Here is a 12,082-nt window from a genome sequence, read left to right as displayed (position 1 = left end):
CGTTTTAAAATAAACGCTAGATTATCGATAGTATATGTGTACGTGTGCACGCTAGTGGCGCACGCTGAAAATCGATTCTCTCAGTTTCTCATTCATTTTCATTGAATCCCATCCAAAAGGCTGAATTACCATCTGGGAGACGATAGGGGGCGCTTTTTTCACATCTGAGCGCCTGGAGTGGCTGATTTTCCAACGGTAGACTTGGTTGATGAAATATGATTTCAGATCGCTAATAAATAAATAAAAAAAAAAAAAAAAAAACAAGAATTCTCGTGAGTGGGCATTCAACCCGCGGGGGGTAAACCCGAGAAAACTCGGGTTGGGCAATCAAAGTGTTAACAGTGGCGTGCATTGGTCCATACTGTGTTGTACCTTTTTCACGATGTTAGGGGGTTGGTCCTTCTCCATTTGTTTTCACCCCTCCCCTCCCTGCTAAACCGGGGGTGGGAGGGGGCTGTCAGGGAGGCTGCTTCTGTCAACTCCTCTATACATCCCTGTGTAGGTCCCGGTCCACCAGGCCCAGGTCGGGCCTTGCCCTCAATGACCTGTTGGCCTGGGTTAACCCTTTTTAAACCTGAAACGCTTGAACTGCATTGTATAGCCTGTGTATACACGCAGTTATGTTTCTGGGGTTTCTTAGTGGGTTCAGGGAGCAATCACCTCCTGTTAAGGTAAACATAGGGGCGTGGTTGTCTCCCCGGTGTGTTGGTAGCAGAGTCGACTCTCAGGTTGAGCCCGGATCTGACCCCGGCTGCCCGAGAGTATGCCCCCGCATCTTCATGACGTCTGCCAATTGTGTCAAACTCTTTCTCTGACCCTCGACCCTCGAGTGCTAAGGTGAGTGTTTGTTTAAACAGCTACATGCTTCAATATAACCGTTAAACAGCTACATGCTTCAATATAACCTTTAAACAGCTACATGCTTCAATAACATTTAAACAGCTACATGCTTCAATATAACATTTAAAAAGATACATGCTTCAATATAACCTTTAAACATCCACATGCTTCAATATAACCTTTAAACAGCTACATGCTTCAATATAACCTTTAACTCATTCTGCGCCATCGCTTAATGCGCCAGAGGGTGCTATTACGCCATCGCTTTAATCAATGGGGGGACTGCGAGATTTGCGAGTGCTTAAAATATATCTTATATTATAGCTATGGGTCTAATACACCTGTCGATTGTCAGTGAGTTGCTTCCAGTCAACATGTACAAAAAGTAATGTTTTTTCATCTGTACATTTCCGTTTTATATCCGTTTTTTTCCTTTTTGAATATAGTTTGGGTGCTTCTGAGTAATTCCAGGAAAAGACGCGATAATAGCCCTTTAGTGGAATACACTAAAAACGTTGTCATTTTTCGCCTGATTATCGAATCTTCCTGAAATCAACGCTAGATTATTATTATTATGTCTCCTCGTGTATATATGGGATGTTGCTTCGACCGCGGGGCGCATGCGGTAAACGGCATGGACAGAGTCCACACACACAGCTTTGATCGGGGTAGAAAGAAATATCAGATCAACGCAAGATTTTATATATAGAGTCCTTACCTGGTATCTGATGTAATGCAAAATAAATAATCCAATTATCTGATCGCCATTCCAAATACTGCTTGTGGAGGTCCGTCCCACATTACTGAGCGTTACACATGAACGGGCGGGCGGGGTTAGTGTACCATGCCATCGTTGTAAAGGCCTGCCTCGTCTGAGTATTTAAACCCGCCCACACGGCTCGGATCGTCCCAGAAAATAAACTACACAATTTCTAATGGAGTGCAATACCAGCTGGAAGGCGTAGGCGGCGGTATTTGCCCTTTTGTGAGCTCAGACCCATTCCCAATGATAACATCAGGCTGGATGGATGAAAATTAATGGATATCGCTAATAAAAGAAATAACGATTAAAACCCGACTATACTCGTGATTGCCGCTGAACGGTTGGCTAGTTAACCTGACTATCATCGGGTCTGGCGTTGAATGAGTTAAACAGCTACATGCTTCAATATAACATTGAAGCAGCTACATGCTTCAATATAACCTTTAAACAGCTACATGCTTCAATATAACATTTAAAAAGATACATGCTTCAATATAACCTTTAAACAGCTACATGCTTCAATATAACCTTTAAACGGCTACATGCTTCAATATAACATTTAACCAGCTACATGCTTCAATATAACCTTTAAACATCCACATGCTTCAATATAACCTTTAAACAGCTGCATGCTTCAATATAACATTTAAACCACTACATGCTTCGATATAACATTTAAAGAACTACATGCTTCAATATATCCTATAAACAGCTACATGCTTCAATATAACCTTTAAAGAACTACATGCTTCAATATATAACCTTTAAACAGCTACATGCATCAATATCACCTTTTAACACCTACATGCGGCTGAATCAAATCATTCATGTTTACAGCAATGCATGATGTCATTGCTGAGATGGTCCCTCAGAGCCGCAGACTGATCATTGTCCTGTCAGCCTCAACCAAATCTTCCACGGACCCCAAAATGGAGGAGGCATTATCATTACAACACACCAGAAATCAACTGGGCTATGAGCAGAGGATAGGCCTATATGATGCTTTGACCCAAAATGGCCCCCGTGTGATCCTGGTAGAAACAGGTGATTGCATATTTCCTTTTTCCTGCTTATTGATCTATTCTATGCTTAACTCAATGGCCGCCAACAGTGATTTAATACGTGTTTGTCCACCAATCGAATAACGCCAATATGCCTTCTCTATTTGAACGACCACATCAAACAAGAGGTGGACGCGGGCAAATACTGCGGCATGGTCATGCTGGATCTACAAAAGGCCTTCGACACTGTCAATCACTCCATTCTGATTGACAAGCTAAAAGCAATTGGTTTTGATAGTCTATCAGTGAGCTGGATGCAATCCTACCTTGAGGGGAGGGAACAGATGGTGGAGGTAAACGGTACCCTATCCCCTCCCCTCACAGTGAGCTGTGGTGTTCCACAAGGAAGCATACTAGGACCGCTACTGTTCCTAATTTATGCAAATGACATGTCGTCAGCTTGTGACTGCAACTTGTTCCTGTTTGCGGACGACTCAGCCCTGCTGGTCTCTGACAAGAACAAGTTACAGGTTGAAAAAACCCTCAGCTCGGAACTAGGCAAAATCTGCATATGGCTTGCTGATAACAAACTATCATTACACATGGGCAAAACAGAGTCCATTCTCTTCGGTTCAAATAACAAACTCAGCAAGACCGACGGCTTCTCAGTTACAGTGGGTGACAATATTGTCACAAGGAAAGATGAAATTACCTACCTGGGTTCCATCCTAGAGGCTAATCTCTCCTGTGACAAAATGGCATCCAATGTAATAAAAAAAGTCAACCAACGAACTCGATTCTTGTACCGGATCGCCTCTCTGGTAAACAAGAATACCCTGAAGACTCTGGCAGGAGAAGGGTACTACGACTATGCTTGCACCTCATGGTACCAAAGCACCTCAAAGGCGCTAAAAACAAAATTACAAACATCTCAAAACAAACTGGTCAGACTACTGCTTGACCTTACTCCTAGAACCCACCTCACCCCTGCCCACTTTGACAACCTAGGATGGCTTAGAGTAGACGACAGAGTACAGCAACTTGCAATGGGCCTGGTCTACAAGATACACTACACGACCAAGGTACCCATGTACATGTCAAAATACTTCCCAAAGGTCAGTGAATACCACGATCACAACACCAGAGGGAGCTCCACAAATCATGTTAAACCCAGATTCGGCTCAAACAAGGGACTAAACACGTTTCGCAATTATGCCACATCAATGTGGAACGCCCTACCCAAAACTGTAAAGGAATGTGAATCACTACCCACTTTCAAAACCACTCTCAAGGGACACCTACGGGAGACTGCAATTCGAAACTGGCCCCTGTAAATGTCCTAACCCAACCCCCTCCAATGTACAGTAATTTACCTAGTATGGTTTTGTCAATATTCCAATGTACAATTGTGCTTGTTTGTACAGTGTGTGTCCCCCCCAATGTACAGTTTTGCTTGTTTATACAGTGTTTCTCCCCCCCCCCCCAACCACCTCTAATGTAAATTACCCTAGTATGGTTGTCAATATCCCAATGTACCCAACCCCCCCCCCACACAACCCCACCCAACCTCCTCCAATGTACAGTTTCTACGTCAAATGTATATACTCCCTTTTCTTGACTCTTTTTGTATCACAAACAGTACTGTATTTGCAAATCTGGTACGTCATAAATGTATAGATGTAGCAGTACTGTCTATCTGTATGTCATGTATGTCATATATGTCCTGATGAATTGAAAATGGGGGACCCTGATGTAAACAAGACGAAAGTCTTTCTCTGGTCTGCATCCCCTTAACAATTGTGTGTATTGAGCTGTACTGTATTGTACCCATTCTGCAATCTGTTAATAAAGTTTTCAATCAATCAATCAATCAAAGCCAACCACAATACGTTATTGGATCGTTATTTCTTTTATTCGCTATTTCCATTCATAAATCACCCAGGATGGCTGTGGTACCATATGCAATGTGTCTGAGATCGCAAAGGTCCAATACCGCCGCCTGGTGGTATGCGGCTGATGTCGCACTTCCTTTCTGACTTTGTGTATGGCTCTGTGTATCATTGAAATTCCTCCGGGCGGAGTTTTTGAGAAACGTGGACCGAGGGGTATACCCGATCGCATTGAATCGCTTTCGGGACACCAGATTCATTATGCTGTGGGGGGTTATGGCATGGGCCAAATGGACATACGATCTAGCAGATGGCAATCAAATAATTGGAATATTCTTTTTGTAATCTCACCGGCCACAGGTAAGAGCAATTTAACGTCAATTTCAGCTTGGTTGTGCATTTTTTTCATAGCCATCGCCCTGATCAGCATATGCTGTTGTACTAACAAATGCTGTTATTGACAATCAATTAATCAGAAACGACCCCCCCCCCCTTTCATGCATGCATGATGGACCATAATATACCGATCATATGCATTTGAATTTTTTATTGTAGCGTGTATAGGGACGAAATGCCAATGGATTAAGTATAATATGCGTCGCAGCCTATTACTGGCCTTCCAGGAATTACCCTAAACCGCTCTAAATCCATACTTATATTCACCACGGTATAAAGCGGGAATGTATGGATGGAAAAATATTCCTTTTTCACATCTTGAACGATAGATACTCGATGCCAAATGAGCCATAGTATTGCATATATATAGCTATAATATTTAAATAGTTATAGCCCTGCAAACAAGGTGAGCGACTCCATAGGTTTAATGCATTGGCAGCACATCATATCCCGTTTCCAACGTTGCATCGGGCTTATTGTCGGGCAGGGCCTGAATGTCATGGGCTCGGGCTGGGCACAGGCTTAATTTCAAGGCCCTTGCAGACCACTAGTATCACGAAAAGAGGGCAGAGCTTGAGATGGGTAAATTATTCAGACGCATTCTTATCTTACTAACCCTAACGGAACAGCAACAAACAACACTCTCCTTTGTCTCTCTTTGTCAGTAAGTCTCTCTTTGTCAGTAGGTCTCTCTTTGTCAGTAGGTCTCTATTGAAAACGGTACATAACAGGAGCAATAAAAGGGCATTGTGAATAAAATTCAATAATAACACAAATAAATAACACCTGGATAATTTGTGTGGGGAACTGTGCTCAAAAGCTGTATCCATTGGATTCAGTGATCATAATCTAGTAGCTAGTAACATTTACAACAAGCGGTGCATGGGTAAGGCTAAGAGAATCATCAAGGACTCCAGCCACCCAACTGAACAACTGCCTCTTTGAACTGCTGCGGTCAGGCAAGCGATACCGGAGTCTTAAGGCGAGCACAGAAAGACTCGGAAGAAGCTTCTATCCCCAGGCCATCAGGCTGCTCAATGAACAATAAACACTATGCAACAACCATCAAATGCACACAGCACACACACCCACACGCACACACTCACTTTAAACAAACAACACACTGCAGCACCCACTCTCCACACTTTAGATCACCTAAACACACTTTATATTTATTGGTAAAGGATTTGCACTACAACTCGTACACCTTACTGTAAATTGTACCTAAATTGTACCTCATCCCATTTCTGCTTTGCACTATATAGTATTGTATATTAGTACATTGCATAGTATATTGTATGGTAACTCAGTTACTTCTATTCTGCATCGAACATTGTACATATGTCTATACTGAACACTGTGACCTCTATTTTTACTTCTATTTTACATGCTATACTATTTTATTTCATACTTATCTTGTCTAGCACAGTCTCTGGAGCGTAACAGTAAGAAGTATTTTGTATAAAAGTATTCTGTACTTCTGTATGACAACTATTAAAGAAACTTGAAACTTGAAACTTGATTACCATTGATTTGATCCCCGACGTACACAGGTGGCCTGGTGGACTACGGTGGCCTGCCAGAGTCACTACGTTACATCAAGAAGAAGCAGGGAGCCCTGAGGTGGAGGAACGCCTCTGGGAACACGGATCTTAGCAGGGGGCTTCAGAACAGACACTTCTGGAAGTGCCTGAGGTACCACATGCCTTCTGTTCCTGGAGGGACACCCGTGACTGTCAAAACAACCTCTGAGCCACTGGATTTGCCCTTCTAAAGAATTTGGATTTGTATTTTGGGTGTGGATTCTTGGGCAAGTCTCTTGGTTATAAAAAGTGACAGTTAACATCACTGTGTGTGTGCATGCGTGCGTGCGTGTGTGTGTGTTGGGGCGAGATCACACCTCATTTAAAACCTTTGTTGCTGGGATGTTGTTACAGGCCACCAAGATCTGATAGTCAACACCTGGATAATTTGTGTGGGGAACTGTGCTCAAAAGCTGTATCCATTGGATTCAGTGATCATAATCTAGTAGCTATATCCAGGAAAGCCAAAGTCCCAAAAGCTGGGCCTAAAATAGTGTTTAAGAGATCATAAGTAATTCTGCTGTCATTCGTATGTGGATGATGTTAAAAACATTTGTTGGAACTAGTTCTAAATTTAGAAAAAAAAAACGCAGTGCTGGTTATAAAAACAGAATTACAAGCAATTCTACATGAGGAAAATGCATTTGCCCTCTTTCAGTTGCGTCGAAAATATTATGAATCTGGCGATAAGGCTGGTAAAATGGTTTCTCTCAGACTGAAGCAGCAAGGAAATCGTCAACCGTCAATCAATCTCTAGCATATATAAACTGGTGGACTTCAGGCGTGACCCCACAACTCCCCCAGCTCTGGAGATAAATGGCCAGAAAATAGAGCGCGTTGAGGAGTATAAATATCTTGGCACCACCATCGACCATAAGCTCACCTTCAAGACCAACACAGATAACATCCACTCTAAGTGCCAACAGCGACTGTTCTTCCTCAGGAAGATGAGGAAGCTTCAGGTGCGACCATCAATCCTGCAGGCTTTCTACAACTCCTTTGTGGAATCGATAATGTCCTTTAACATCACATCATGGTTTGGAGTGATGCGTGCCATCAACCGGAAACCTCTCGACAGGGTCGTTAAGATCAGCGGCAAGATAATTGGGAAGGACCAGGAGCCACTCAGCAGCATCCACAAGAAACGGACAGTTAAAAAGGCCTCCCAAATAGTTGAAGATAACACACACACACCCTTCACACCCATTACAAACGAATGCCCTCAGGCTGTCGATACAGTGCTTCATCATTGAACAAAAGGGGCTTACAGTAGGTAGCTTCGTGCCAACCTCCATCAGACTGCTGAACACCTAGGTCTGGTGGAGGCCGGACTGCCCCCCCCCCCCCCCCCCCCCCCCCCAAGGACTTTGGACTACTTAAAATAGACTCCCCCTTCCACCTGATGGACATATACTATGTACCTGTACTACTATTATTTATTATTTATATACATATAGAACTGCTCCACATGGTTTTTAATATATCATGCTTTAAGTACTGTAGTTTTAATGTAGTTGGTGTTTTTTTATATATGTATGTTTGTCTTTCAACCACTGCACAAATTAAGTTCCGAAAGGAAAATAAAGTGAAGTTTGAAGTTGAAGTTGATATATGATGAAGATGGCTCTTTGATTTGTGATCAACTTCAAATGAATCAAGCATTCACAAAATGTTATAGCACACTGTATAAATCAGAATGTTGTACGAGTGAAGAGGAAATGGAAAACATTTTCAGAGATATAAATCTCCCAACCCTCTGAAGAAGAAAGGGAATCATTGGATGCACCTATCCTGGAAAATGAAATTAAATCGGCTATCAAATCCCTCTCAACCGGTAAAACGCCGGGTGATGATGGCTATAGTGAATTTCTTAAGTGTTTCCAAGTCACTCTTACACCACTTCTAATATTGCTGTTTAGATATAGTGGCTAATCAATCCATGCCGCTAACCATGCGGCAAGCTACTATTTCATTGATTCCAAAACCTGGCAAGGATCACTTGCAAATGTGCAATCTCAGACATTTGAGTATTTTAAATAATGATTATAAGTTGTTTGCGAAAGTCCTTGGAGGGCGATTGGAAAATGTTATAGCCTCATTGATTCATATTGATCAGGCCGGCTTTGTACAGGGTCGCTTAGCTTCAAATAACATGAGGAGGCTAATGCATGTTATGTCAAGGGCGGGGGCTTCCCAGCATCCAGCGATGGCAATATCGCTGGATGCTGAGAAAGCCTTTGATCGAGTAGAGTGGAAATATCTGTTTTATGTACTTCCTAAATACGGATTTGGACCGGTTCTCATGAACTGGATAAAGGCACTTTACCATGAACCGGTTACGTCAGTCAGAACAAATGGTATAAGGTCTAATCCATTCCATCTATCGATCTACCCGCCAAGGATGTCCGGTTTCACCGCACATTTTTATTCTTTCCCTCGAACCACTTGCCTGTGCTATACGTGCTCATAAGGAAATCAGTGGTATTCGTATTGGTAGTTGTGAGTATAAGGCCAGCCTGTTTGCTGATGACTATTAACGATCATCTCCAAAATCTTTCCGGTATCACGCTCAGCCAGACTATTCGATCTATCATTAGAGCCTTTAGCACAATATATAAGACAATCCCAATCCATAGAACCAATCGTAATCAAGGGCACACAACATAAAATTTGTTTATATGCGGACGACGTAATATTGTTCATGCAAAACCCCAACACCACATTGCCTCATCTGCTCAAGTTGATTGAGAACTTTGGTGATTTATCGGGATTTAAGATAAATTGGCCGAAGTCGGCTTTCCTTCCACTTAACACCCCTGCAAAAAAGATATAACCCTCCCAGGAGAGATACCTATGGTAAAACATTTTAGATGCTTGGGAGTGGAAATATTCCCCACCATAAGACAAACGGTGAAGCACAATTACACAAAAATCCAAAACAAAATCAAAGACGACCTTGATAGGTGGGCAAAACTTAAAAACTCAGTACAGGCACGGATATCAATAGTTAAGATGGATGTACTACCTAGAATCAACTTCTTCAGTTCAATGCTACCGTTACCCCCTCCAGAGGGTTACTGGAAAAGATTACACTCCTCCACATACAAATTTATTTGGAATAACAAACCACCACGTATAAAAAGATCCACCGCACAGAGAAATAAAGCAGACGGTGGCATGGCATTTCCAGATTTTTTCCACTATTTTAAGGCGTACACATTAAGACCATTGACAACATGGTTTGATCCCCAAGCATTCGTATCCTGGAGAAAATTAGAAGAAAACATAGTAGCCCCACATAGACTGAAGGACATAGCATACACTAAACTACCAATCAAACACTGTGAACGGAAATTTGGCCCCATAATTACCCATGCGATCCGGATATGGCGTGAAACACAAAAAAAATATCCTAACCCACATAAATGGCACAATCATACTCCCTTATTCAATAACAATGCACTCTTAATTGAAAAACGACTTATAAGATTCCCTATATGGGAAGAGCAAGGCATACACTCATTAGGGGACGTTTTTAACAAACAGGGTTTTTGTAGTTATGGAGAAATATGCAAAAAATGTAATCTCAAGTCCACATTGCTTTTTTACATACAGTTACGGCTATGTTTGAAGTCTCACGGTGTTCCATTAGACATACCAATTGAACACCACAGATACCACAAATTCTTCTATGAAAGAGAGACATCGAGAGGTTTTGTTTCAGATTTGTATCATCAATTACTAACGTCCTCGTATGAAACCCTCCAACTAGACTCTGTCTGGAGGAGGGATATACCAGACCTGGAAAGTGACTTTGATTGGCAAGGAGCCTGGGCAAATGTCCGACTTACATCAAGGAACCCGGACCATCAACAAATCAATCTTAACTATATTCACAGGACATACTTGACTCATATAAGACTGAACAGAATGGGTCTTAAACAAGACTCCAAATGCTCCCAATGTACAAATTGGGATGAAGGGACATTTATGCACATGTATTGGGACTGCCCACCAGTTAAGACATTCTGGAAAGATGTGACCCAACAATTATCAAAACTCGTATCTTGGAATATACCTGTACACCCCTCTGTATTACTATTGAATGATGTTTTTGAGTTTGCAGTAAATCCACAGCTAAAGAGATTGGTTTTATCGGGTATCACAGTAGCTAAAAAGCTGATCACATCATGCTGGTTTCAACCGGAAAAAATGTGCCAGAAAGTTTGGTTTCTTACATATCTCGATGTGATTTATCAAGAAATATCTACAGCAAGAATTCTGGGTCTCAATGAATCCAAAATGTCAATGTGGTTAGAAGTGGTGGAGAGAATAAAAGCTAGCTTATAATGGTAGTGTCTGGTTAGGAGCGGGGGATAATGGAGGTACTATCCAAAGAGGGGTCCGGGAGGGGGGGGGGGGGGGGTTCGAGCTGGAGCATATGTGTGTAGGTTTTTAGATAACAGGTATTAGGGGTATATCCTGTATAAGACATTGGTATAAATGGTAATTTCGTTGGATATACACTGTATATTAATGCTTGTGTATCTTATCGTGTGTTGTCATGTTTGTTTATATGTGTGTTTAAAAAATAATTTAAAAAAAAACATAAAACCGAGAAGTAGTGGAGGAATAGGACTACCAGATATCCACCAGTATTACATAACATATAACTCAAGATACCCCTTGCAGTGGGCTTACAATAGTGTGAGACAGATTGGCAGCTGGGAATGGCTTGAAGAACAAATTATAGAAGAACATAACAAAGATGTATCTCTTTCAATGTTGTGGTATAACCCAAAAATCACTCCCAGACTGGACAATCCGCTTTTAGAATTTTCATGTGAAATTGTGAAAATCTTACATAAACATAAACGCCTGACCTTTAGTGGATATTCCTTTTTTTGTTTTATCCACCTTTTCTCCTTATTTTCTATTTTTCTCCCATCCCAATTTCGCCTCGCCAATTCTCCCTTCAATTCTCCCCTCCCCTGTCTCGAACGTTGCTAGACTGTGCCTCCACTGGTCGGCTGCAGTGAGGACCATGCCTTGCATCACGTGTCCCCTCCGGTACACGAGGAGGCAGCTGTCGCATCTTTTCACCTGAACAGCGCAATCTCTCAGTGGTGAGGAGTAACGCGTGGGAGGCTCACGCTGCCCCCGATACTTCCTGATTCTGCTGTACAGGCGCACCAACCGACCTGTAGGAGTCGCTGTCCACAACGTCCAATCCCCACCCACCGGCTTTCCCACCCCTAACACTGCCAATTGTGTTAGTATGACGACCGGCCAAGCCGGTAGCAACGCCGAGAGCTGGGCTCGATACCAGCATCTCCTGCATTAGTGGCGAGCGCCTTGCCCACTGCGCCACTCAGCCGCCATTAGTGGATATTCCTTACCATCATGTCCATTATGGAAAAACCTGTTGCTCTCTGCAGGAGGTAAAACCCTTAAAAATAATATATGGCAACAACATAATAATAACACAGGTGGGGCAAGTGATCGAAAGTGGAAATATGCTACCTTTTAATGAACTTAAAACACAGTTTGGGCTGAAAGACACAGAATTTGTATCTTATTTACAAATACAATCAGTTATTAAATCATTGT

At 42.2% G+C, this 12,082-nt stretch overlaps 1 protein-coding gene across 1 annotated transcript in view; it reads left to right on the top strand.

Annotated features, from left to right (window-relative positions):
- Positions 1-7,706, top strand: part of il1rl2 (interleukin 1 receptor-like 2) — a 110,277-nt gene extending 102,571 nt beyond the window's left edge. The window contains exons 10-11 of the mRNA XM_084311041.1: positions 2,441-2,647; positions 6,443-7,706. Of these exons, the coding sequence (XP_084167167.1) occupies positions 2,441-2,647; positions 6,443-6,663 (428 nt within the window). The 3' untranslated portion in view covers positions 6,664-7,706. The remainder of the gene's footprint in view (positions 1-2,440; positions 2,648-6,442) is intronic.
- The last annotated feature ends 4,376 nt before the right edge of the window (positions 7,707-12,082 follow it).

This window comes from Notolepis coatsorum (assembly GCF_963971535.1).
Source record: "Notolepis coatsorum genome assembly, chromosome: 3".
In the NCBI taxonomy this organism is placed as follows: domain Eukaryota; kingdom Metazoa; phylum Chordata; class Actinopteri; order Aulopiformes; family Paralepididae; genus Notolepis; species Notolepis coatsorum.
Note: the sequence above shows the minus strand (reverse complement) of the source record. Positions and strands in the feature narration are given on the sequence as shown.